The sequence below is a fragment of the Nomascus leucogenys genome, chromosome 9 (assembly GCF_006542625.1).
Source record: "Nomascus leucogenys isolate Asia chromosome 9, Asia_NLE_v1, whole genome shotgun sequence".
Classification (NCBI taxonomy): Eukaryota; Metazoa; Chordata; class Mammalia; order Primates; family Hylobatidae; genus Nomascus; species Nomascus leucogenys.
In genome coordinates, this window is record NC_044389.1 from 113,452,156 (window position 1) to 113,478,710 (window position 26,555).

A 26,555-nucleotide genomic window follows, 5' to 3' on the forward strand; every position below is an offset into this window, starting at 1 on the left:
GTGTGACTTCTAGCAAGTTACCTAAGTTGTCTGAGCCTCTGCTCAGAATGTTGTTTCAGTACTGCTGCCATCGAGGTCTTCTGCATTAAATGAGAGTCACTATAACATTTAAGCTCAGAACCATACCTTCAGCAGAGCAAGCACTGCCCCACTGGTAAATATCAGCATCTGCCATGCAAGGACACTTGTGTCCCAGGTCAGTGCCTGCACAGCAGCAAAGCCACAGAGAGATGTGGTTTTGCCTCTGTGGTGCTTGTGATCTATGGAGAGACAGACATTGAAGAAACAAGCAAAATATCACACAGGAGACCTGTAACATCGCAGGACTGATGAGAGCAATGGTGAGTCGGGGGAGCTTTAAGCAACGCCAACAGAAGGACCCTTTCTGGCCTTGACTGAGAAAACTCCTCCTCCTGGCACACACATGCCACTTGGGTGTGGGGACTCACTGCGGAGGCAGCACTGTCCCTTCCATCCAGCCAAGGGCCCCTTTCTTTGCCTCACCCATCTCCCCCTGACCCCAATAGGTTCATGCCGGGCTGCAGTTGGCTTCGTAGCTGCCCGGTTCCTCCTTGCAACCTCTCTGCTAGTGCTTTGTTCTGTGGGAAGAGCAGGAACTGAGCATGAAGTAGCTGGGGACACCACAGCGACATCTCCTGATGGGCACCGGGCGAAATTGGCTCCTGCTCCTGAAGCCTCTTCCAACTGCTGCTCATCCCACCACGCTGCCAAGCTGCGCTGAGGCACTGTGGGGAACAGGCGGGAGGTGCGGAGGCTCATCGGGGAATGGCAGCTCACCAGCACTGCTCACTCGCAGCCCGGCTTGCAACAGCAGAGTGAGACGTGCTGGAAACCACGCTGGAGTTAATGCACTTGTCGCTGGGAGTTTCCTCTTTAAAGCCCCTCTATGATGAGAAACAAAGGCTTTCTCGCCCAGCCATCACCCTAACATCATCTATTATGCATCGTCTTATGCAAAATAATAAAACACAGAAAACAGCAAGTATCTGTGAAAACAGCATTTTCATAAATTATACAAAAATGAACAAATTGGAGGAACTTCAAGAAAAAGGTTTGCCAAAATTTTGATCATAACTAACTTTCAAATTAGAGTCTAAATGAAGTGTTCAAAGACAGTTTTCAGTTTTGTTTCCCCACTCCACCAACATCAGAAGAACATATAACAGACACGTTACTTTCCGGCCACCATACCTGCCCTTTGAGTGAAACAAGGGTCCGTGTATACGAGTCTCCCAGACAGCACGGTTGTTCCGTGTGATGATGGAGCTATTGGGGCCACTAATAAATGCTGACCACCTTGTGGGGGCTGTGTGTGTGTGTGAAGCTCTTCTGAAGCACCTTCCTTCGGTGACTTCACCTCCTGATGGGTTTTCTGAAGATACAGAAATAGGGCAACTCTGGATTAGTGCAGGCACATTGTGTGAAGCTCAGAAGTTTCACAGGCAGAGTCCTAGAGCTGTGTTTCTCGATATAGTTTAAGCACTTAAATATCTTGGGTATTGCAGAGAGGAGGTGAGAGAGCTATGTGCCTTCTCAACCCTCGCTGGGAATTATCAGCAGAGCTGAGCTGTGCTGTCATGGGAACAGGATTGTTGAAGCCAGCACTGAAGAGGGATATTGGTTTGATAGTGGTCCTCAGTCTGACTTGGACTAGAAGGTTCAACATTCTAAGAGGAAAACACAGAAGCCCTGTCTTTCTGAGGCCTGTCTGTAACATACGCTCATTCCTTCCAAATTATTTGCTGGTAAAAATTTAATAAACAATCATAGAGTAATTAACATGTTCCAGTTCCTGTCTATACTGGTCGATACTGATTCAACGAGTATGAATGAACTTATGAGGTGGGTGACCTTGTTATCCCCAGTTTACAGATGAGGAAACTGAGGCACGGTTTTACCTACCCAAGGTCATAGCAGTAAAGATTTGAAATCCAATCTCTTACTCTCTCTCATCAGTGAAAACTGAGCTACGATCTATGAACTCAGCACATAACACAGGAACATCCTAATTATTTCCAGTGTTCCCCAGAGTGATTATTTTTTCTTATGATAAAAATTATCTGGAAATTTCTAGGCATATAAGCAGCTGAAAAGGTTGCATGTGAGGCAATGAATAGCAGAAATATTTGTGTGCCATTTTTATATCGACATGTTAATGTGTGCTAATGAATTTTAGAGTGGATTTTTTTAAAAACATGACTATTGTAATTAAAAGCTTATGTGATTTAAATACAAGATGCAATGATGATTACCAGATTCTATTCCTCTTTGTATTTTACATCAGACTTCTAGGGTTCCATAAGTATAATCTTGAAACATAGTACATTCCTGGAAAAAAAAAAAATTGCTTAAAACTATTTCAATGTGCAATCCACCTCTTTGTAAATGTTACTTTCTTTCATCCAAATATTACCTTTGGCAACAAAACTCTCCGATGAGAGCCTTCTCTTCCTTTTCTGTCATTGTTCCCCAAATAAAGCAACACATGAAATTCCTGATGGCAAAAATCAGACTCAGGTCCCAAAACCTCTGTCTTTATGCAAGATTTATGTTTTGCATTGGAAATGGCCAAGGAATATGAAGAGGGGGAAAGAAGAGGCAGACAAGCAAACAGACAAGCATGCAGGCTCTGAGGAATAAATACCCCTCAGGACGCTGTCTCCTGGGGAACTGCAAACCTCAGTCCGTTTCTGAGGAAGTGCGGTCTCTGCGTTTCTGAAACAGGTATTTCCCCCCCTTGACACAAGGAGCATGATAATGAATTGACTAGCTAAAAATTGTTGATTGGAAAAACCCGTCCCTGTGTCTTTCTGAGCAGGGCGAGCTGAGCTGTCCGCGTGGCTGCGGCAGGAGGCCTCGTCCTCCCGGGCAGGGTCCCTCCCGGAGGCTCCCCCGGTCTCTCCCAGACGCACCCGCGCCGCGTCCTTGTTCCCCGGGAGCAGCCTCCTTCCAGCCGCCGGTCCTGGGAGCTTCAGCGTCCAAACGGGAGCTGAGTTTGCAAGCTGCCAGGCGGCGGTGCGGCTGGTGCTGCTGCTGATGTCAGAGCCAGAAAGCAGTTGTGATTGGATCTAATTAGACGCTGCTGCAGCAAATAGACAAGCTCCCTGCGTGATTGGCTTCAAAGTGGCTGGTGCCAAACAACTAGCAGAGGCGCAAAAGTAGCCTCCCTGCGCTGGGAGCCCAGAGCAGGAGGCAGAGCCCGCGGGAAGCTCGGAGCACTCAGGACGCCGCGCGCCCTTCCCCGCCCTCCCTGACCAGGGAGCAGCTCGCTCCAGGCGCCCAGCCGAGGCCCCCAGCCCAGTGGGAGCGAGTCATAGAGAACAATTCGAGAGACAGAGACAGACGGAGCGCGCTCTCCTGCTCAGTCCTGAAAAGTGAGCCGCTCCCGGGTTTGCAACCTCAAGCTTCGCAGCGGAGGCGGCGGCGGCGGCGGCGGCCGGGAAGGAGGCAGGTGCAGGTGCAGGAGAGAGGCGGCTCTGGGCTCGGCGCCTGGGTCTCCGCCATGGCCTCGGTCCTGGGGAGCGGCAGAGGCTCTGGAGGGCTGAGCAGTCAACTCAAATGCAAGTCCAAGAGGAGGAGGAGGCGGAGGTCCAAGCGGAAAGGTAAGGACCGCGGGGCGCGCCGGCCCCTGCCCCCCTTCCCCACCCCTCCGGCTTCTCCACCCCGGTCTCTCATGGGGTCTCCGGGCTTGTCCGTTGTGAGCAGATTCACTTTGGGGTGCTGGCGGGATGGCTGCTCCGTGCAGGGCGCTCGGGAGTTCAGATCCCGTGGAAATGTCTGGGGCCTCCTCTCGCCCAGAGGGGACAGTGAGCAGCCACGCGGCGACATGTTTGAGGGACCGGGACGAAGTGGGGCGAGGGCGGCGAGGAGCTCCCCGTGGACCCCGCGCGTCTCCGGGCCCCGCAGTCCCCAGTGGCCCGCCGGGCTGGCACTGCCTTCCACCCTCCAGAGGCCACCTCGTCTCCCGGTGCCAAAGGAATTACCCAAAAACGAGGGAACGAGCCCTCGCGCCAGCTACTCCCATCCAAACTGTCCGGGAGGAAGGGATGGGCGAAGCCCTGCGATCGCCTCCCCAAATTGGCTGGCAGTTTTTACTCAATGTGGTGCCCGTCGATTTGTAAACATTGGGACGTAAAGAGAACACAGGGCTCGTCCTTGGAGAAATAAGCAGAAATGAATACAGGAAAACAGAAAGAAGCAACATATTTTGTTAGTGGTAGAAAAAAAGCCGCAAACCAGGAAAGCAGGAAAAGCAGCCGCCGGCTGACAGTGGCCACTGACAAACTCAGCTGTGCCTTGTTACTGATATTCCTGGGGCTGGGCCGCGCTGAAGTTAGTCAATGCAGCAAGCGAGGGCTTTCACACTGGGGATTGTGCAAAATTAGCAATCGCTCCAATATGAGAGCAGTGCCATCGTAGCCTGCGTGCATGCCAGGAAGGATTAAAAGATTCTTCTCATGCCGACCCTTCTCGCCCAGAGAGGAACCTGTGTTATTGTCAGCTCCTAGTGAGCCTGCAGGAGAAAGTTCAGTTCTAATCATGATTTGAAATGTGCTGATTTTTTTTTAAGTGAGGTAGAATTATAAAGAACTGTTGGAAAAACACAGCTAGAATTGATCAGCTTTGCCAGGTGTTTGAAAGCAAGAGGCAACGTTAGGTGTGTTTGGGGTTGTCCATCTTTCCTGGAGAATTTTCATCTTTGCATTGGCCTAAGATAAGTTTCTACCAGACCGTTTCCTGTGTGCCCTCGAACCGTCACCAGGTCCTTTACTGCTTCTTCCAATAATAGAAATTATCCAGACAGTCTGCAGGCATAAATGTCAATAGCAAACAGTAATTCATTATGACCCAACGTCAGGACCACTGGGAGGGATTGGCCCCACAACTTCCTCAAAAGGTTTTGGAGCCTTTGGTTTCAGAAGGGGGGTGATGTTGTGGTTCTCATTTACCTCTCAGCTGCTAAGTGTGCGCTTGAGATTCACTTTGTTTGAAATTATCATTTTGAAACAGACCTGTTAGTGTCCTCCAAAGATAATGCCAACACAAAGTGGCATTGATATTGAGAAAGTCACGGGATTGAATAATGAATATGACTTTTAAAAGAGGAAAAAGGAAGCATCATCTTTGCACTTCAAGTGTTCACATTTCCCAATATTTTTTGATTAGTCTATTTAAATATTTAGAGTTGAAGAATGTGGAGTAATAGTTTGCAGTAATGCAGTTTATAGACATATAAACAGGAGGAAAGTGTTGCCTTTCTCCAAATTCACTTGCCTTACCAGGAAGCGTCAGTCGTGCTAGCTTAGAAAGTATTCAATTTAGGGGGGAAAGGAAATCTGGGGAAAGACTTCATTTGCTGTAGACTTAACTTTAGCAATTCAAAATAAAACTCCGATAGCAAATATTTCCATACCATATATTCCATGGTTATTTTGAATAGATCAAGTCCCTTAATTTTCATAGCCAAAAATTGAAGCGGGAAAGGGCATTCAGGATTTGTACACTGATTTCTATTGCGAAGAGATTTCTGGCGTGCGGGAGAATTTCCCATGGCACCTGCCGGCAGCTAGCTTGATAGGAGAGTCAAACCAAACTGCTAAATATTCAATTTTGGGGGAAATGTTAACCATGTAGATGTACCTGATCAAATTAAAAGGTAACATAGCCAGCTAAGAGGCACATTAAATAATTATTTACATTTTCCTGGGAATCGATTCCTTCATCTATGATACCTAGTTATTACAGATGCTGATTTTTTTTTATTTTATAAAAAACAATGGTGAGTTTAAATTATGTTCTAATTATCATGAATCTTAACAACCATAAATGAATAGAATAACCTCAACTTTTAAGCTTATCTGATATTAAAACTCTATACTTGCCACTATTTAAAATCCACGTGTGTATGAGAGACTGTTAAGGAATTCTAGTGTGGCTCTATTGGGTGCTAACTGAAGACACTGACAGAAGCACAAAGTAGGGGCTGTTCTTATGGGGGAATAAAGACAATTAAGATACATGCTGACCCTGTTGCCTGTGAGATGCGTATTTCCACCTAGTCTAAGGGACAAGAATCATTTTTGAAGACGCATGATAACTTTAATTTCCCAGTGTGGTGACATCTGGCTCCTTTTCTATGTGTGACTCTGAGAGTGACTTTGGCATGACATGCTTCTTATCAAAATGATCTGTGAGCTCTGAAATAAAGCATGCCGGGGCTACAGCTGAAGTGTGGTCAAGACGCAATACTTTCATTAAGTATAATCCATAGTCTTGGAAATGATATTTTTTCCTGTGGAAGGTATATTTTAGTTACTATGCCACAAAGGAAGCTGTATGTGTCTTTAAAAAAAAAACACCTTTGTCACAGAATATGACTTTCAGGTATTATTTGGCAGGAACCTGTATTTCTCTCTCAGATAAACTTTAAAGAAGATTCTCAGAATATGTCTCCCCACACATCAATCCTACTTCTGTTATTTTACTGGGACCTAGTGTTGTACAATTTTGCATTTTCTGTTTTATTTTTCAGCAGGGACTTTCTTTTAGAAATTATTCATAAATGGTTTAAATTTTTTATGTAAATGAAAAATGCCAAAATTTGACTCTCATATGAGAGAAAAACAAGCTGCTGAAAAAAAAAAAAAAGAACTGTGAGAAGGACAGGGAAAACCTCTCTCAGTTTTACATCGATGGCAAAGCAACGTTCATATCCCATGACACATGCCAGACACGTCAGTGTGTCCCGCGCCTGCCTCACTCAGAGCCGTTCGAAAAACAATAGCACTTGGAGTTTATGGAGACTGTTACCTGCCATCACTAAATACCCCTGGAGTTCATTTCTCACAGACAGTACCAGGAGATTGCACTTTATTTTATAGTTCTTGGTAGAATTATACAAGGTAATTATGTACAACCAAATCCATATTATGTGGTTATATAGAGTAATATCTGCCTGTATTAGAAAATAGCTCAATGTGTAAGTATTAAAAAAGGATATATTTTAACCAAAAAATAAAAAGGTGGTTTTTTTTTTGTTAATATCAGTTCAACCAGATAGAATAAGAGGCAGAACTCATCAAAACAGTATAGGATATAAAAATAAATCACTTTAAAATATGCCAATAATTCTCTGAACCCTGGAATAACTTCAAGGTAATATGTATAAGGAATTTCTTAAGTGTTTTTAGTTATTAAAACAGTGCGTATATTCTGTTTTGTCTTTTTCTCTCTTTTGTGAATGTATTTTTTTTCTAAAGCTATGCATTGGCATGAAAGGCATTTTGCAAATGAAATATTTTTAATCTTCTACCCATTACTGTGTACAATGTGTAAAATGGCTGAAGTTTCCAGAATTTTTCTTTGAAAAAGGCTCTTTCAAGGCAAACATATTTGGAAATAGATTGAGAGCCAATCCAAAATCAGCTGGCTCCACAAGGTACATTGGAGGCTGGGGTTTTAGAAGCGGCGTGTCCATCTTCATAGAGTGGAACGGGAAGGGGCTTCGGGGTGGCTGGCCATGCAGGATCCGCAGTCATCCGGGGCCAGTCGGGTTGCGTTTGAGCTTTGGCACAGGACACCTCTTTGAGGCATTTGACAGCAAAATAAGTTAACTTGAAATTTAGGTTTTGTTCTAGAGTGGTTGGTTATACAGAGTTTTAGGAACTTGAAAATGCATTTTGAGCACGAGGTAGCTCTGTAAAAGTAAAGCCATGAGTCATGGGAAGGTGTGGAGAACGGGCAGGTTGCTGAATGTTGTGAAATGTAAATAAAAAGTTGGCAAAGGGAACAAAATAAGTCGAGCAGATGGATGGCAGACGCCGGCTTGCTGTGAAATGAAAATCCATGAAAAATTAATGAAATAGAAAGATTGTGCTGAGGACGAGGGCAGAGCGGCCGTGGGCTCCGCAGCCCCTGCAATGCTACAGTCGTCCCCGCCGGTGTCACCCTGGCTGGCTGGGGACACAGCCCTGCACCGCTGGCCGGAGCCCCACATCCTCAGCTTATCTCGCTCACTAACAGCTCAAGAAGAAGGGCTGGATTTAGCGATAAAATCAAATTGATTCAACCGTTAACCAGCATCTAATTGTGTGGTGCTTTTTTCCCCCTTTCTCTTTTTAAAAATTTTGTATCAATGCCTCTGGTTTCTAGTGACCCGTCTAGTAACAGTAATTGGAGATTGCTTCAAGGGCATTAGATATAATGAGCGATTTTGAATGTAGAATAAAAATATGGGATTCGTGTATCCATATCTAAAAAGGGGTGAGTCGGTTCCTGCAGAAGAACCACCCTGGAAGAGCATTACGTGAGGAAACATAGAAAAGGAAAATTTTTTTTTTGAGGCATGAAAAGATAACTTATGCCCTAAAAGCATTTAATGTTCAATTTTAAAACTATACATATATATAGTATGATATACATACACACATACATATTATATATATACATGTATATTACTATGTATGTATGTATATGTGTATACACGGTAAAAGCAGCTGAAACATTTGAGCAATTTTTATACCCCCCCTACTTCTTTTTCCAAAATAGTGGAAAATGAATGTCAGCATTTTTGCAATCTGAACAATTTTGAACAACTCCTAAAACCAAAATTATTGTAATACTCTACTTCTCATCATTTAAAAATATTATATCAAAATAGATATTGCAGTTTTAAATTCGGTTCTTAATTACTAGCTCACAAGATTTCTAAAAGGATAATTTTCCAAATTGTAAGCAAGACTTTAAAAGCTCTTATTGCCATTTCGAAACCGAATATACGAATAAAGGTGAATGAATGCCAAATGAACTATGCAAAGCCTGGCTGCCCTTCACAGAACATTCAAACTACTGCGTGTTGACGCCGTCTCTGTGGTTAGGATAGCTCAAGAAAAGCAGCAGGGGCTGCACCCTGCCTGGTGTGTGGCCAAGAACCTGATTCGTGTTGCTAAGCATTTGCCAATAGAATGAAACTAAATTAACCTCTATCTTTACAATTAAAAGTTTTTCCTCCACTCAGAGAAACAGATGCTGCTTAATACTTGATTTTTCAAAGGCGATTGCTTACTCCTAGTTTTGATATATTATAACTCAATTAAGAACGTACCAATATCAAATAGAGACATTACGTTCAAAAAGAGAAGAAACAATGCTTATAAAATTTTTGGTTCACAGGGACAGCTAACGCGCTCTGGTGAGACTTTAGAAAACAGGAAGGGAAGGGAACATTGAGAAATTTAGGAACTCGGAGCCAGAACTCCTCTTCTGCTTGCATATGTTACTATCTTAGTATCAAGACATCCCTGTTCAGCAGTTAAAGTTGGGCTTTTATTTACTCGTTTGTTTGATTTAAAAGGAATGGAGGACGGGGCTATTTTATCTGATTGCTTGCCTGACGTTGTTTAAGCAACGCCCTAGCAAACAGGGCTCCTAGGCCCTGAATCTCCATCTGCAAATTTATGAGTGAATCCATTTTCCTGGAAACCACATCCAAATATTAGCAACTTAGAAACTGACATGTTTGCTTTTCAAGAGATCCACAATCTCCCTCCAGCCCCTAAAATTTGGTCACTTGCAAAGATAGCAGACTTTTTGGAAGAACGATCTATATTTGGAAATAAAGAGTTAATCTGAATTTCCCAGGCCCTCCATATGCACTGTGGATATTTAATCACCTTTTATTCTAGTCATAGGTGTTGAGTAGGAAGAGCAGCAAAATAATTACATTGTATTATTGATGGTGAATGAATACAGTTGGTATCTAGTTTCTGTCAGGAAGATGTCTGGTAAATCCTCTTTGGGTTATAAAATACATATATATTGGAATTTAGTATCATCTGTTCTAAATTACAAAAATGGTCAATAGTTAATGTTCAGTTTTTTAATCTCAAAACATAGACAGATCATCTAAATTCCATATTTATATTAAGGAGGGGATTTTATACTTAAGAAGTAGTGTCCAATAAATCATGCATTCCTATAAACAAAGAAGAGTAGCATGTGTGCTTAAGTTCGAAGAGAAATATGATATAAATGCTCAGGTGACTTAGATTTTAAGGAAATTTATTTCAACTCTCTAAGAGGTGAAATTTTGGAAGTTTTTTCAGCTGTGTACACTTAAAATTGTGGAATTGAGGGTGGCTTCGTTGAGCTGCTTCCAAGGCAGAGGGCAACTAGGACCCTCGTGTTTGTGTAACTGAACGGCTAATTCAGTTCTGATGCAAATAGTCATACCAGCTGAAGCCTCACGCAGAAGAGGGCCACATTGTGTACGAGCAAAATCTCCCACGGATCAGAAAGAGAAACCCAGCAGTGGGGATGCAAAGGTGAAAGAGGGCAGTTATTGATTTGGTGTTAAGTACCGTCTCACTCCTAGGGATCTCTAACTCAAATCTGGCCACGTTCATCACTGCACGTCTTTTTAACGGTGCCAACAACAGATCACTCATTTGCAAAACAGATCCAGGTTTCTCTCTGTGGCTGTTGTTTTGCCATTTGGATCATAAATAAAATGAACATTGCTCAGAATCTATTTGTAAACCCACTTCTCTAGGGCCTCTAATAGATGGAGCGAATCTTACACCAAAATGATAGCTCAACACCTTCAGGTGATTTGCACATAATGGAAAGAATTCCTTTAAACCCCTTAACCAAGATGTGCTTTGGAGAATTTATCGATTTAATTAATCTGTGCTGCTCCATTTATTTGAGATGAAGTCTTTGATTCTTGTTTCCCACTGCCGACAGACGGAAGCTCTGCCTCATCATTTTGTAATGTCTGACATGATTTCTCAAATACGTCTTCTCAAAGGTGGCATTAAAATAGAATGGGGAGCTCAGTTCTCAGAAACTGGAGCCTACTCCTACCTGAAAATGCTAACCCAAGTCAAATCTCTTCTTATGGCTAAAAACAAACAAGAGTAGAGGGTCCTTACTGTTGCTAAGAAGCAGGGCTTGAGACCCATAGCAGGAGAGCTCAAAGCATATACCTAGGGCACAAATAATGATTAAACAAAAAGCAGGTTTTATTAGTTTAAGTCCAACGGAAGTACAAAAATGTCCTCTCTTTAAAATAATTGCAATATTTCCTAAAAGTGTAATTGCATTTGGGAAAAAAATGCAATTTAATAAACATGACAGAAACAGCAGAATAGATTTTGACCTCCTCCAAACCCCAAGTCTGGCTGGGTTCACTCATCCCTGTCTGGAGCAGATGCTGTGCTCACATTGGGCTCATAGCTGTGAAAATAGCCGCATTCTTAAAGGAAGTACCTGCCCTCTTTGTGTTAGACTGTGCTCAGGACTGAGGACAGAAACGAAAAACATATGCAAGCTCAGACACTATCTGATGTGTACAATTAAAAAGGACATTGGTTTTGTAAATTTGGGGATCTACAAGTGATTTGTTTTTTTAAAAAACAATACCTTTTACTATTCCTTAGGTAAAGAAAAACATAGGTAGCCTAATTTAACCACAGACACAAAGATATTTTATTCGTGCTTCAATTCTAAATGTTACTACTACAGATAAACTTTTTAAAGGACTATCCAGATTCTCAAAGAATTCTAACAGGAAGAGAGTTTTCAATCCAAAATATGTGGCTGAAGGAGAAATTTTGAAAATTCTAAGAACTCTATGCTAATTTTTTCTGAAGAAGAAATAGTTTTGAGATAAACATCATTGTTGGAGTTCTAGGAAAACTACTAGGACAAGCAGTAGCTTTTGAAAAAACTCCAAGACAGCAGCATGAGGGATACAGAAACTTTGACAGCCCTGAGTGATACTGAACTGAGAGCAAAAGCTGTTGCCTCTAGAAATATAATAGCTTTGATGTGTAGCAAAGCGTTATTCCAACATCCTTATACTGTTTCACTCTCAGGAAATAAGGATGGGTATATATTCAGCACTGACTGACATGCAGGGAAATATTTATTTATTAACCATTTAGGAAGATAAGGTTCTTTGTTTTTAAGTATAACAAATGTGAGAATTCATATAATTTTATGTAATCACCCGAGTTTTTAATCAAATTGTTGCTTCAGGGAAGTGAAATCATGACATGGGCTCTTGTATGTGGGTAATGAATAGAAGGCATGCCATTAACATGTGCACTTGTGTGTTTGTGCAGATGTCTCATATATGCATGCAACGTAGAGGGATGACAGACTCAAGAGGTAAAGCACAAAAGCCATTATTCAAATAGAGAAAGTTGGAATACTAAAAGACTCCCCAGCTCTAGAACAGCAGCAGTCTAATATAAACATTACAAAAATCATGTAGAGAAAGAAATCTTATCTAAACCTCTGAGAGCACAAATTCTTTGGGAGGTGATGAAAAAGAATGTGGGTTTGTGACTGTGTTTTAGGGTATGGAGAGAAACACTGATTGCTTAATTTTAAAAATTGCAAAACATCATTGTTTAAAGTCTCCCTTTGTGCATATTTTACACCAAGTGAAATAAATCTTTTTGTCGTTGCCACTAATAAAAAAATTATCTTCTTACATCATAAAACAAAAGAGAAACAACCACCACACTGGTGTGAAGGAAGGGATTTTAACGGAGAGAGAGACAGAAAGAATAACTTCCAAGTCTCTTCTTGTGCCTGATTAAAGTTCATCTTTCTTACATTTAGTTTTATGTGACTACCAATACAGAAAGAACACTTGATTTTAAAGTATGGTGCATGCTATCCAATTCTGCTCTGTTTGCAATTTTGCCTCAAACATTATATGTGTCTTTAGGCAAAAACTGTATTGGGAATGAGTCTTATTTATTTGTTTATTCATGTGTAAATCTATCTCCAGTGCCTACTATGAGACAGGCAAAGAGTGAGGTGTCACAACAACATGAGAAAAAGCAGTGGATGTGGCCCTTGCTCCTGAGCTTCTATTGTTTATGGAGATACAGAGGCACATACCTGAAATCCGAACACGGAACAAAAATAACCTTCCATGATCTCAGCGCTATATACATATAAATTATCATCAGATGGGCTTACAAAAAATAGATTTCTATTGTATTTCCTTTATTATATCAAGTGAAAGTTCTTTATAAAACTAAACCGTTAAAATATAAACCCCTTTACGTTTGAACATTTCTATTCTTTCTACAATATCAAAACATAATAGCTACTCAATTAAAACCCACTGAGAAAACTGATTGCGTTTTTGTAATAAGAATTTCTTAAAGAAATAATCGGAACACTCTGGGAGAGGGGAACATTTTTCGGGGAGGCTGTGGAGAGACGGGCTGAGCTGTCGTCTTTTACACAGGGCAGCACTCAGTGTGGAGCAGGCTTTGGAGGTGGCTTCCACGACCACCTTTGGGGTGATGAGACGAGCAGAGAAGACTTCTTCCTTGGCTCTTGCTCTGTGGGGCTCCCCGCAGGTGTGGATGCGGGTGGTGCTTCCTCCTTTGTTGGGATTTCTCAAGAATGGGGGCCAAAATCCCTATCTCTGGGCTCCCAGAAACCAGCATAGTGACTGTCTCGCCGCATACCACGAATACATGCTTGTTGTAGAATTTATTATCATATTTACATTGTACATTTACAAAGTGCCCTGTCAGGTTTATTTTTAAGCCGTAGTTATGTAAATTGGAGTCTGTCCATTCAGCAAACATTTACTGAACACCTTTCATTGTCAGTCACTGTGCTACATGGTAGAGATTAAGCAGGATCAGAAGCTCTAGAACATGTAGCAAGTCTGAATGTGGTTTGCCTTCTCCGTGGTCTCTGTTGAAGATGGGCGCCCTCGCTGTCCTTCCCCGGGCCCTCTCCCTGGCCCCTCTGCTGAGCTTCCAGCGTGGGCCCCTGAGGTCTCCCTGGGATGCACGCACTCCTCCCTCCTGAATGCACAGCTGCTCTCCAGTCTCCCTCACCTGCAAACAGGTCCCCAGCTCCCCATCTACGGAAAGCCAGGCACTACCCAGTGCCCAGGACCCTGTGGCTTCTTGCAGCTCAGGGCAAGTGCTGCCTGCCTATCTCATGAAAAAGCCAGGCAGCCGGGGAACCGAGGACTCTGACTGTCAACAGAGCATGGCGACATTCGTGACCAAGGACGGCATCTCTTTGCCTGGAGGTCGGTCATGTGAAGCAGGATACACACTCATCTGTCTCACACTATTTACAGAGTCATCCGTGGAGTCACAGAAGGTGCTGGCAGCACCATGTTCACGCAATACTGCAGATATGGGATAGGGAACAGAAAAGGCGACAGTCACCCAGTGTGAATGGTCCCGTGTTTCTATGTAGACAGCATGTCTCTTGGTCGTCTTATTAGATAACTTTGGAATCATATCTATCACCCATCATCCAGCTATCTACCATCTACCTTACTGATCTGTCATCTATCATCTAGAATCTAAACAACCTATCGTCTGTTCCTTTTCTCTCATACACACTAACTAAGCAGGGGACATATGTAGAAGCTACACCCAACTGCACCGTACAGAATAAATAAAATTCTGTCCTATGTGCTACTTGCCTAGGCTCTGCTCATTTTTGGCCACAGGAACACCGGCTGCAGCAGTTAGGCAGAGATGCTTATCCATAATAGTACTTAGTAATGCCTCAAAACTTGAACATCAGGGAAACTAAAAATGCAAGTTGCTAAAATGGAAATCAGTCAATAGACTGAATGCTGTATACTGTTTGTACATATTTATGCATAATCATTGGTAAACACAGTAGAATTCTGGGGTTAGCCCCTGTATTCTTTACTATGAAAACATTTTGTCCGTAGTCCGGTGTGGCCGAGGAAATGGCCTTCATGCCTCTCTCCCTGGGACTTCTCTCCTTCCTTCGGTTCGGGCTGAGCTGATTCCTTGGTGTTTTCCAGGACAGCTTTACCCGCACCTCTCGAAAGGTTAGTGTCTTGTGTCAGCGTTCTTGTCACTCATATCAGAAAACACAGCTGAGGCTGAAGACATTCAAACTTCAGATACGAGTGCTGCGTGTGGCCTTCTGTCCTGGAAGTGAATGTCTTTGTTCCTGGCTGTCTCGGGTGTCGCCCTGGGTGGGGTGGGGGTGCCATTCCCCCCCTGCGGGGTCCTGGGCGTCTCTTCTGGGGGGGCTGTTCCCCCCCCTGCAGGGTCCTGGGCGTCTCTTCTGGGGGGGGCTGTTCCCCCCCTGCGGGGTCCTGGGCGTCTCTTCTGGGGGGGGGGCTGTTCCCCCCCTGCGGGGTCCTGGGCGTCTCTTCCTCTGGGCTGCAGGACTCACTTGAGAGTGTTTTTCATGTGACTCTGAAGCGGTGACATGTGATTTATCCTGATGTATTTTTGCAAGAAGGAATGACATTCTAGTCTGGGCTCATGTCAGAAACAGGCCCCCCACCCTTGATGGAGAAGAAATAAATAGAACCGCTTGTGCCACAGCCATGTGACATCGCCGAGACCGCTCTGGTTCAGGAGTCAGGGATGTGGCCCTTTACTCACATCCCAGGCAAGGGTATATTCCCTAAAAATTCATGAGATTGGAGGTATCTATTTTACAGCACGTTAACCCGGCCCCTGAGGTTAGCACAATGCAGGGAGGGCGTGTCCTGGCAGGTTCATCTGGTCAGGACTCTCCTTCTCTGCAGGGTCCACATGCTCAGTCAGGTGTGAATCAGTGCAGTGCGTCTGTTTAACTGATTGTCCGTTTGGCCCTTTGGCAATAGGAACTAAATATTAATAACTAATATTTACTGAGCCCTTATCCTGTCCTAACAGCTTCACGTGCATTGCCTCATTTAATCCTCCCAACAACACTACAAGGCGGGGACATTTATTGTCTTCATTTTACAGCGTTGGCGTGGAGAGGTTACAGCAGGTACCTGTGGCCCCTCATCAGGCATTGTGGCTGTCCACATTCTCCCTACGACACCCCTGCTTATTAAAGTTCTGTGGCCCCCTCCCTAGGTTACATCCTGTCTCCCACAAAGGGTAGACGTGGCTAGGGTCCCCCATTTTGAATATGGAACTTCCGGACCAATGTATTCTTTCCTTTGGATCTTCTTTTATTGCTCTATGGGACCTGAAGCTCTTCCAGGACCCCGCCAGGCTGTGGCTCACTGAGGCAGAGAACACAATGGGACCCTGGCCACGGAAATGAGGTGCATCATCACTTTCTGTCGGGGACCCGGGATGACAGGCAGGCCCTCCTGCTGCTGCACACACGAGGAGCCTCCGAGGCTGCTGGGGTTTGGGGGACTGGCTCTGATGGAGATGCTTTTGGGGGCTTGATGCATCTGGCACTTGGAAACAAAGATAAACCAGGCAGGAGACATGCCCTGACCTCTCGGGGAGAAGAGTGCTTTCACCTGATCCTGTGAGAGTGTCCTTCGACACCACCAGGGCACAGATACAGTTAGAATAATTAGCCAGGCAAGAATTGTGTACCTCGTGGTTCTCCATGGGCCAGATGCAGAGATGGGTGCAGCTGAAAAGCCAGCAGCAGAAAAAGCCCCAGTCCTGCGGACACACAGGCACATGCACACGCTTTTAATCTTGGCTGCACGCTTTTCAGCTGTATGTTTTCAGCTTCATTTTACCTTAAACACCTCTTTAAAGACCCCGTCTTCAAATATGGTCACACTGTGAGGCACCACAGGTCAGGATTTAAATGCATGAATTTGGGGGAAACACCATTCAGCCCACAACAGAGAGAAAACCACAGAAATTCACCTTCGGAAACATTTTCTGAAAACTAAAGCTTACGGTTAGGGTATCAGCGCCCTTTTCCCAGAAACATTATCCCTACCTCAATAAGGGCCAGAAAATTCATAAATCCCATCTTCATCCCTGTAGCATCACTGCTAGAGAAACCATCATGTCTCCAGGGGTGAGAAATACTTGTAGAATTGAACTAACCTCTGATTAGGTTAAATAACATCCAGAAAATTCCCCTTGATTTCTTTGCCACGCGATGCCCTCTAAGAGGGTGGTTTGAAGCTGAGTGGTTTTATTTCATTCCACCTTTTGAATTCTCCCTTCCTGGCCCTTTGGAAGGTGCCCATTTCTCATGAAAGGTGGAGAGAACTGCGGTGATTCTAAGAAGGGCTGCTGTCCCCTGTGCAGGTGGCAAGCGGACCATTCTCACCTCTCGCTGACGGCTCTTTTCCCAGGTCAGATAAGGTCTGCTCCATAACTCTCTTATGAGGAGGTAAAAAGAACCTATGACACCATCAACTAAACTGTGTCTCTGTCTCGTGGATGAGGGAAGTGAGGCCCAAAGAATGCAAGTGGCTACCGAAGAAAGCGAGATGGTGAGAGCAAGCCTGAATCAGAGCCTGGTCCCTCCGGTCCCACTGGCTGTTCTTTGCTTAAGAAGGGACCAAGGCCCTGGAGTGGGATTGAACAGGTGGGTTCAGAAAGGCCACAAGGAGAGCTCAGGTCCCCAGAGGACAGGAGCACAAAACTCAGGAGCAGGTGTTCTCTGGGCAATGTAGAGTGAATCACCACTTAGAAAAGACTCCGCTGGAAGCTCTTCCATGTTGCTCTTAAAACAGAAGTCTCAGAAACAGTGTGTTAGCAGTGGCCGTAAAAGCTACATCGCGGGACCATGACACACAAGGGCCTTCTGAGAAGGGGCATGCACTCCCATTTCCAGGGAGATACTGCATATCGTGTAGCCCGGCTCACACCTTAGTGAGCATGTGTTGCCCACACCTGTGTGTGCAGGTGCATGTATGTGCGTGTGTACACATGAATATGGATATAGGACACCTTAGTGAACGTGTGTGTCCACATCTGCATGTGCATATGCGTGTATGTGCATCTGTACACATGTATATGAATATAGGACACCTTAGTGTGTATGTGCACACTGCGTGTGCATGTACGTGCATGTGTACATGTGTATATTAATATAGGTAAATATGCACGTATGTGTAGGCACACTCCACTGTGCTTTTGCTTGCTTAAGTAATACACCTTTTTGATTTGAGGGTTAAAGGAAACTGCAGAGGTCGTTGAACTGAATTCAGATAGGCAAACATCTTCATTTCTCAGATATCTATATAATAAGTACATTGAATTCCAAAATAATTATTAATTACAGCACAAGGTAAAAATCTTTAAGGAATACAATGAATTAAGACGAGAGGTGAGGGAATTTTTAATTCTATTTCCCAAAAGAAAAATAGAAAAAATTAGGAAGCTGATGTGCTACCAAGAAATGCAACAAAATACAGCACATTATTCATTCAGTAAAACCCTGGAAATAAATTTGAAAATTACAAAGTGTGCTTATCAGGTTGATATTCACGCTTTTGGTTACCGGGCATGTAGATTTACAATGAGGACCTACTGCATTCCCTTGTGTGTCCCTGTGTGTTTGTGTAGAGGATACTTTCATCCACTTCCCTGCATAAACAAGAAGTCACTTCTCAGATTAACTGGTTCAGAGTCAGTGCTGGTAAAACAAAGCGGAATTGAAGCCACAGATAAATGTGCATATTCTATTTTAACCTCAGTAAGTCAATGAATGAAAAGTAGATTACAGAAATAAATCTGGATGCACAATAATAACCAGGACATTTGAACTCACTCTAAGTGACCAATGCCCCAAGTGTCAATTTAAAGGTTAAATAAGCGCGACCCTCCTAAGAAAACGTGTTGTAACATTGTAGCACCCCCACAATGTAACAAAGGGTTTACAGTGAAATAGAGTCTACACAATTTCATGACACACCAACTGACTAAAATAGCTCTGCCCATCTGTTCCCAATCTTACTTATAAAGTCATTTTACGTAAACACAGGTAGGATTTCTGAGATTTAAACATTTTAAACATTTAAATATAGTAAACAAATTCCCGATTCTTGGTGGCATTTTATTAGCAATGGGCCAGTAAGTATCAATCTCTGATCACCAGGAATGAGGGGTCCCCTCATGCCGCTGAACTTTGACAAGGATGCAGATGGAGACAATTTCTCTAGACCCCTCTCCAGTCAGTTCTGTGGACCCCAGGAGCCCTGACCAAGTGCTGGGATGAGGCCAAGGCTGAGAATAGATGAAAGCACAAATGCTGAGATCCACAGCTCAGTCCAGAACAGACACATCATTGAGACAATATTGTATGTTACACTGAGGCCACACAAGGCCCTCTGTACATCTGGCTTAAATGGGCTTTTGTGAGCTTCGCTGCTGTTGCAATAATGCATAAAATTCTTTATGTGTAAAATACCTTCCTATGCAAAGTCCCAACTGACTTCCAACAGAAATCACTTGCAATCTGTGTACCGGAAACGAATGTGTCCAGTGTGTGCGTGTGTCTTTGCACGCCATATGATGTGTGTGCACACAGCAAGCCCACCTAATTCGGTATAAATAGAATCCCACTAGATGAAAGCTACCCGGGAAAATATAGAAAACACGCCGATAGTAAGCTGGTGCTTTTAAAGTCTGTGTTTGATACTTGTTCTTTCTGAATTATTTTACGTCAACATCAACATTCGTTTGGTCTTATCTGAAAACATACAGCAAAATGTCACCGCTTGCAATATTTTTGTTTTGCATTCTTCTCTTTATTGCTTTATTTTTAAAAAGTGACTTGAATTATTTACATAATTTTGATGATGATGAATTAACTTCTCTGCTGGGGCCAGGGCCCTTCTTTCTGCTCACGTCCCCTCAAGCAGAGGGAGGCCAAACTTGAGCTGGAGATGCAGGTTTGTCAGATTAACCTCTTCCTGCATTTCCTTCAAGCGAGTGCTGGCCTTGCTTTCAGTTATGTTAACTGTATTCTTCCTCATAAAGTTCCACAACTGAACTCTCTTTTTGAAATCATCTTCATCCGAGCAATGGGAAGATGTACATTCAAGGTGGCTTTGTGCAGGGAGAGGTGGTGGGTGCCTTTGCTTTCTGAAAACCTTCCAGACAGAAGCACTGCAGCAAGCCAGTGGCGCCAGGACATCGGGCACACGCACGTTAATAAACGTCTTTTATACCAGCTCCTCTTCTTTTTCCATATATTAGTTGCTGCCCCCAAATTTGCCTTGAGTGAGCTTCCTGCTCCTCCAAATGTTTTGCCACAGGGTTTCCACGTGTCCAGGCTGCCCGGAGGCCCCCACGTGCTCCTGCAGTGTGGGCCAAAGTAGAAATAATGTCCCATTTCACACGTGAGGCAGTAGCCCATATAGTCCTGTACCCCATCATCCATGAGGCAATACTGATTACTCTGCTAAATATTCAGATAAAGACCGCCCCTAGATTTCTCTTTTGGCAATTTTTTCTTTTTGCCATCTACAAGTTAACCTTTTTTTTCTACTCTTATTTTAGATTCAGGGGTACTCAACTTTTATTTTAGATTCCATTAACGGGTGAGTTTGTTCCCTGAATAAATTGGGTGTCACTGAGGTTTGATACAGGATCTTCTCAGCCCGGGAGTGAGCATAGTACCTGGCAGTTTTTCAACCCTTGTTCTTCTCTGGCCCCTTCTAGTGTTGCCAGTGTGTGTTGTTCCCATATCTGTGTCCATGAATACTCTGTATTTACCTCCCACTTAGAGAACATGTGGTATTTGGTTTTCTGTTCCTGTGTTAATTTTCTCAGGGTAACAGCCTCTAGCTGCATCCATGTTGCTGCAAAGAACATGATTTTATTCTTTTTCATGGCTGCATTATATTCCACAGTGTATGTGGACCTCATTTTCTTTATCCAATCCACCATCGATAGGCACTAGATTGATTCCATGCCTTTGCTATTGTGAATAGTGCTGTGATGAACATATAAGTGCATGTGTCTTTTAAGCAGAACAATTTATTTGGTGGAGGGGTGGGGGTGGGTATACACGCAGGAATGGGATTGCTGGGTTGAATGGTAGTTCTGTTTTAAGTTCTTTGGAAAAGTTCGCTGAGCTCATTTACATTCCCACCAACAGTGTATAAGCATTCTCTTTTCTCCATAGCTTTGCCAGCATCTGTTATCTTCTGACTTTTTATCATAGCCATTCTGATTGGTATGAGATGGTATTGCATGGTGATTTTGATTTGCATTTCTCTAATGATTAGTCATGTTCAATGTTTTTCATATCCTTGTTGATCGCACGTTTGTCTTCTTTAGAGAAAGTGTTTGATCATGTCCTTTGCCGATTTTTTAATAGGGTTGTTTTTTTTTTTGCTTGTTGATTTATTTAGGTTCCTTATAGATTCTGGATCTTTGTCAGATACATAGTTCGCAAATATTTTCTCCCAATCCACAGGTTGTCTGTTGCTCTGTTGATGGTTTCTTTTGCTGCGCAGAAGCTCTTTAGTTTAATTAGGTCCCATTTGCCAATTTTTGGTTTTGTTTCTTTTAGCAATTTTTTGTCAAAAGGCCACTGTATAAAATGCTTCTGATTCAATGGAGCTAAGGAACAAATTAGTTTATTCTGTAGATATTATATATTCAATTTAGAAGGCATTTTTTTTCTGAAATCCAAAGATTTGAAATGTTGTACTTCATGAGAGAAGAATCAGTGGTGTAAAATGATGGGATCCCAATTTGGAGAGCAAGAGAATAGAGGAGTGTGTGAGACTATAGTGCCCTGGGGCATTATAGAAGGTAAAGATGGGCCAGGCATGGTGGCTCACACCTGTAATCCCAGCACTTTAGGAGGCTGAGGTGAGCCAATCACCTGAGGTCAGGAGTTCGAGACCAGCCTGGCCAACATGGTGAAACCCTGTTTCTACTAAAAATACAAAAACTAGCCAGGTATGGTAACACACACCTGTAATCCCAGCTACTACTTGGGAGGCGGAGGTGGGAGAATTGCTTGAACTTCGGAGGCAGAGGTTGCAGCGAGCCTAGATCACGCCACTGCACTCCAGGCATCTCAAAAAACAACAACAACAACAACAAAAGAAGGTAAAGGTCAACTTTTAGGCAGATTATACAGCTAAGAAAAATAGGAAAATCTGACCACTACAATCAAGGTAAATTTCCAAAGTTCCTGAATTCAGAATCAATTGAGATGGAAAGGCAAAGTCTCTCATCTTGCCAAGAGGCTCAGGGACAGTCCCGGCCACAAGAACCTCAGTCTGGGAGCTGGAAGCCAGAGCCTGAGCCCCCTCCTGGGAGGGCAGAGTCGGAAACACAACCGGGGGGCCTGGCCTCTGCCTGTCAACTGGGTCATGCTGCACCCCTAGGTAAAGCAGCTGTGAAGACCCTGGCCCCTGCCTTAGGGATGCTCAGAGCCATGTTGCCAGCCGCAATCTCTAAACGCCGCTCCCTGTCTCATTTCTCCCACAGGGGCAATGCTCAGACACGCAGGTGGGGCAGGAGGTACAGGACAGCCCAGCATTTGCCGAGAGACTTGATTGTGGACTCACATGGAGGCATGCACACACACAGAAGGGCAAGGATGACATTTCGGGTCAGTCCTGGGGGCTAGCATGCTCATTCCCCACCGTGTTCCCAGGGCAGTGGGGCCACAGGTGCCCAAGAACACTGGGAGGAAGCAGCCTCCCTACCAGCAGAAGCCCGGCTGTCCACGCATGTGGGTAGGACCACATTCTGGATGATTCCTCCAAGTCACAGGCAAGGAACATGGAGAGTGGGAAGAGCTAAGCTCCAGAATCAAAAAAGTGCGACCAAACATAAGTTTCCCCCAACTGTAGTTATTCGAATTCCATATTTTCAGTTTCTGCCCCGGCCATCACCTTCTTATGATGCGTGTTAGGTTTTCTCAGCATGGTGGAAACAGGGACTTCCTGCTGCTGCTGTGTTTGTGCCTGTTGGTTTCCTCCTCCTCCCTCCCTCCTTCCCTCCCTTCCTTTCTTCCTTCGTTAGCATTTTTCTAACTATATTATTCATAGGCTTGTGGGTTTGATGTGCCTGCATTATATTGTTCTAATTCCCATTAAAATATAAGATGGCATTTAATACACATTTAAAAGTTTTTCACATGCCACCCAAAATCAGCTTGCAAGCCACCCTTAGCCTGCATACATATTGAAAGAGACTGGTGTCTGGGTGTGGGGGCTCACACCTATAATCCCAGCACTTTGGGAGGCCCAGGCAGGTGGATCACTTGAGGTCAAGAGTTCAAGACCAGCCTAGCCTACATGACAAAACCCCATCTCTACTAAAAATACAAAAATTAGTCTGGTGTGGTGGTGTGTGCCTGTAGTCCCAGCTACTCCGGAGGCTGGGGCGGGAGAATCTCCTGAACTCAGGAGGAGGAGGTTGCAGTGGGCTGAGATCATGCCATTGCACTCCAGCCTTAGTGACAGAATGAGACTGTCTCAAAAAAAAAAAAAGAAAGGAAGGAAGGAAAAAGGAAAGGAAGGAAAAAGGAAAGGAAGAAAGGAAAGAAAGAAAAGAAAAAAGAAAAAGGAAAGAAAAGAAAGAAGGGAAAGAAAGAGACTGGAGTCCCTTCTCGCGCAGGGTCTGAGAGTGAGGACCCATCTGAGGAGTGGGTGCAGAGGGAGGTTCAGACATGCGGCTCTGTCAGGACGGACTTGTCACTGACACAGGCCCAGCTGCCCCAGGGTCCGCAGGGCTTCCCCGACTCAGATCCCTGCATAAGCAAATACACAGGGCCCTGGACAATGTTTCTGCCCCAAAATTGCTTTGAGAAATAAATGGGCCAATCTGTGTCTGCAAATGGGAAGAGCTCAGAGATTTAAAAACAAAAAGCCAAAAAAAAAAAACAAAAAAAAAACCAAAGCACACCACAAACCCGAGCAGAGACAGCGGACCCGCTTCCCGTCTTGGTTGTGATCAGAATAACACGTGCTGTGTGTGCGATGAAGCATGCGCTCTAACGCTCTCTAGGAATTTTTGGAGTGCCTTTAGCCCTTCCAATCCCAGTGAATTCAAAAGGCCTGCATGTGGTTTATTGTTATTCAAGGTATGTGTAAACTTTACGGTTATTTTGTAGACTTTTTTCTTGTAGATCTTCTCTACAGTATAGCTCCTTGATAGTCATAAGAGATATACACTCAGAGATCTCAGAATCCTAAATCTGCCAAAGCATCCATGGCATGACACTTCGACTGTGGGATGGAGTAAAGTAAAATTTCCAAATCAACTTTCATGTAATGTATATTTATTTTTTAAAGTTTGGGGTATTTTGCTTTATATAAATGTATCAGGTTGTCTTGCTCTAAGACTTCTTAGAGGTAACGCACATTGAGAACCCCCAAGGAAAAGAGACACATGCCATGTTTTCTAAATTTATCTCAACCTTAAACAACTTTTTTGGAGGGAATGATACATTAATGCCTCATTTAATATTAGCAATCAATGCAATAAAATTAGGAAATGCTCAGATGATTAATTCACAATATCAAGAACTTTCACTGGCTGCTTCATAATGGAGTTGGCTACCAAGTAATCTACAATTTTTACTTTGTCTGAAATGTCTATTGTCTTTCCAAGGATGATACTCTTTTTAGATCTTTCACACCTTCATGACTGTCTCCAGCTGTATTGGAAAAATGTTTATCATTTTCTGGCCCTTCAGAGTCTAAAGCACCTTTCTGCCTGGGGCAGTTACAGAGGCTGCCCAGTGTGTTTTTGGAGCTCAGCAGGTGTGCATGAGTCGTGATGGAACGTACAGGGAGAAGTTGGGCAAGGAGTGTGCACAGCAGGTGTGCATGAGTCGTGGAACATGCAGGGTGCAGCCCATTAGCAATCGGGAAAGGAGTGTGCACAGCAGGTGTGCATGAGTCGTGATGGAACGCGCAGGGCACACTGACTCAGCGGGCCGGAGGGGAGTGTGCATACAGCAGCTGGGCGTGAGTTGTGGAACGAACAGGGTGCACCAAGTTAGCAGTCGGGCGAGAAGTGTGCACAGCACCACCTGCAGGCAGCATTCCCTGCAGCCCTGCTGCTGTTCAGAAGGATGTGCAGAGCTTGCGCCAGCAGCTGGGGCAGAGGGGTGAGCAGCGGTGTTGGAGGCCATTGCCTCACTGTGCTGCAAGGCAGCTCTGGAAACTTCCGGAGCCTCCTGGCTTCCTCAGCGGCACCAGCTGGTCGCTCCAGGAGTGCTCTGTGTACTTCTAATACCTGTTTTTGTTTTTTTGCATAAAATTAATGGGTTTAGTTTCAACTGCTTGAAAATAAGAACTAGCGTATGATTTTCTTCTCAAGACCTTTGTAAGGTGATAGAAGAAGGCCAGATGTGGAAACACTGGTGAGAAGCAGATTTGGAGCCACTGGCTGGGTTTCTGCTTCAGGATACTTAAGCTTTCCTACATTTCCTAGATTTGGGGGTCAATTTTCATCTACAATTTTTTTAAATCACATTTAATATTAAACAACCTTGAAAGTTTCTCAATCAAAATCTATTTGTACAGTAAAAAATATTAAAAATACACTTAGTGACTTTTATTTCATTTTCAAACCCTACTTATTTCCAAAAAGAATTTCATAGGCTTACCATAAAAGGCATAAAGTTCTGCCAATGGAAATACACTTCCACATAGAATGGAAAAATCTGGGGGTAATGAGACCTACTGCAACTGAGCATGGAATGAAATGCTGGGATTCCTGGCAGTCAAGGCAAAAAGGGAAACATAATGATTTAGAGACTTCTTGCTTTCTAAGAAAAGCAATCAAACCAGGATGTCACACCACAGAGAGAAAAGAATTAGGTTATCTGACTTAGGAAAGAATGAGAGCAGATATCACTAATTGGCTATTATGGTGATAAAAACCCCTTGTTGGGAGCATCACACACCAGGGACTGTTGTGGGGTGGGGGGAGGGAGGAGGGACAGCATTAGGAGATATACCTAATGTAAATGACGAGTTAATGGGTGCAGCACACCAACATGGCACATGGATACATATGTAACAAACCTGCATGTTGCGCACATGTACCCTAGAACTTAAAGTATAATAATAAAAAACGCCCCTTGTTAAGGCTTCACTGAAGCATCTGGTGTTTAAGTAGCTGGTTCCAATGGGCTGTCCAGTGAGAATCAGCTATAAAATGCACACCTGGGTAAATGAAAGCGTTCACAGGCTTCGTGGAGTGACTTTCTATGGTTCAGATGGGCATGGATGTGTCAGGACTGCAAAGACAGGTATTGAACTTCCTGCCTTCTGTGGGAGGAGGGTATGTATCTACAAGAATGAAAGACAAGTAAAGTTACTTAAATAAGAAACATAAGAAGGGAGTTAGGACCCAAGCATAGCTTTTACCACTTTAGGCTGAATACAGAGAAGACTGTTTGCACATTCTGAACGTGTGCACGGATTCAAAAAGCATTAAATGGGCATTGGCTGGTTTAGATGTGTGCCTAGAGGCCAGCTTTGACCGATGAATTAAAGGCTCTATGGAAATTAGACATGCTCATTAGGTGAATTATTTTAGCTTTGGTTTTTGATAAATGAAAGATTGGCAATTAGCCTTAAAAAATATATGGTGCCTAAATTCTGTTTGGTCCTCATGCCGGTTCTAGATAGCAACCCTCACACGTAGTTTATGGAGGTGCTTCACAATGCCAGCTACGAACGCAATCTAAATCGTCCAAACTTCCTCCACCCAGTGCAAAATTCATGTGGAACACTGTAGTATTTCAAATCCTGGGGTCAAATTTTAAATAGAAACTGCTGAAATGTCCAT

The 26,555-nt window shown here is 43.7% G+C and overlaps 1 protein-coding gene across 1 annotated transcript in view; it reads left to right on the forward strand.

Annotated features, from left to right (window-relative positions):
- Nucleotides 1-3,147: 3,147 nt before the first annotated feature.
- ADARB2 (adenosine deaminase RNA specific B2 (inactive)) overlaps nt 3,148-26,555 on the forward strand; it is a 536,653-nt gene continuing 513,245 nt past the window's right edge. Inside the window, exon 1 of the mRNA XM_030819367.1 lies at nt 3,148-3,623. Within this exon, the coding sequence (XP_030675227.1) occupies nt 3,524-3,623 (100 nt within the window). The 5' untranslated portion in view covers nt 3,148-3,523. The remainder of the gene's footprint in view (nt 3,624-26,555) is intronic.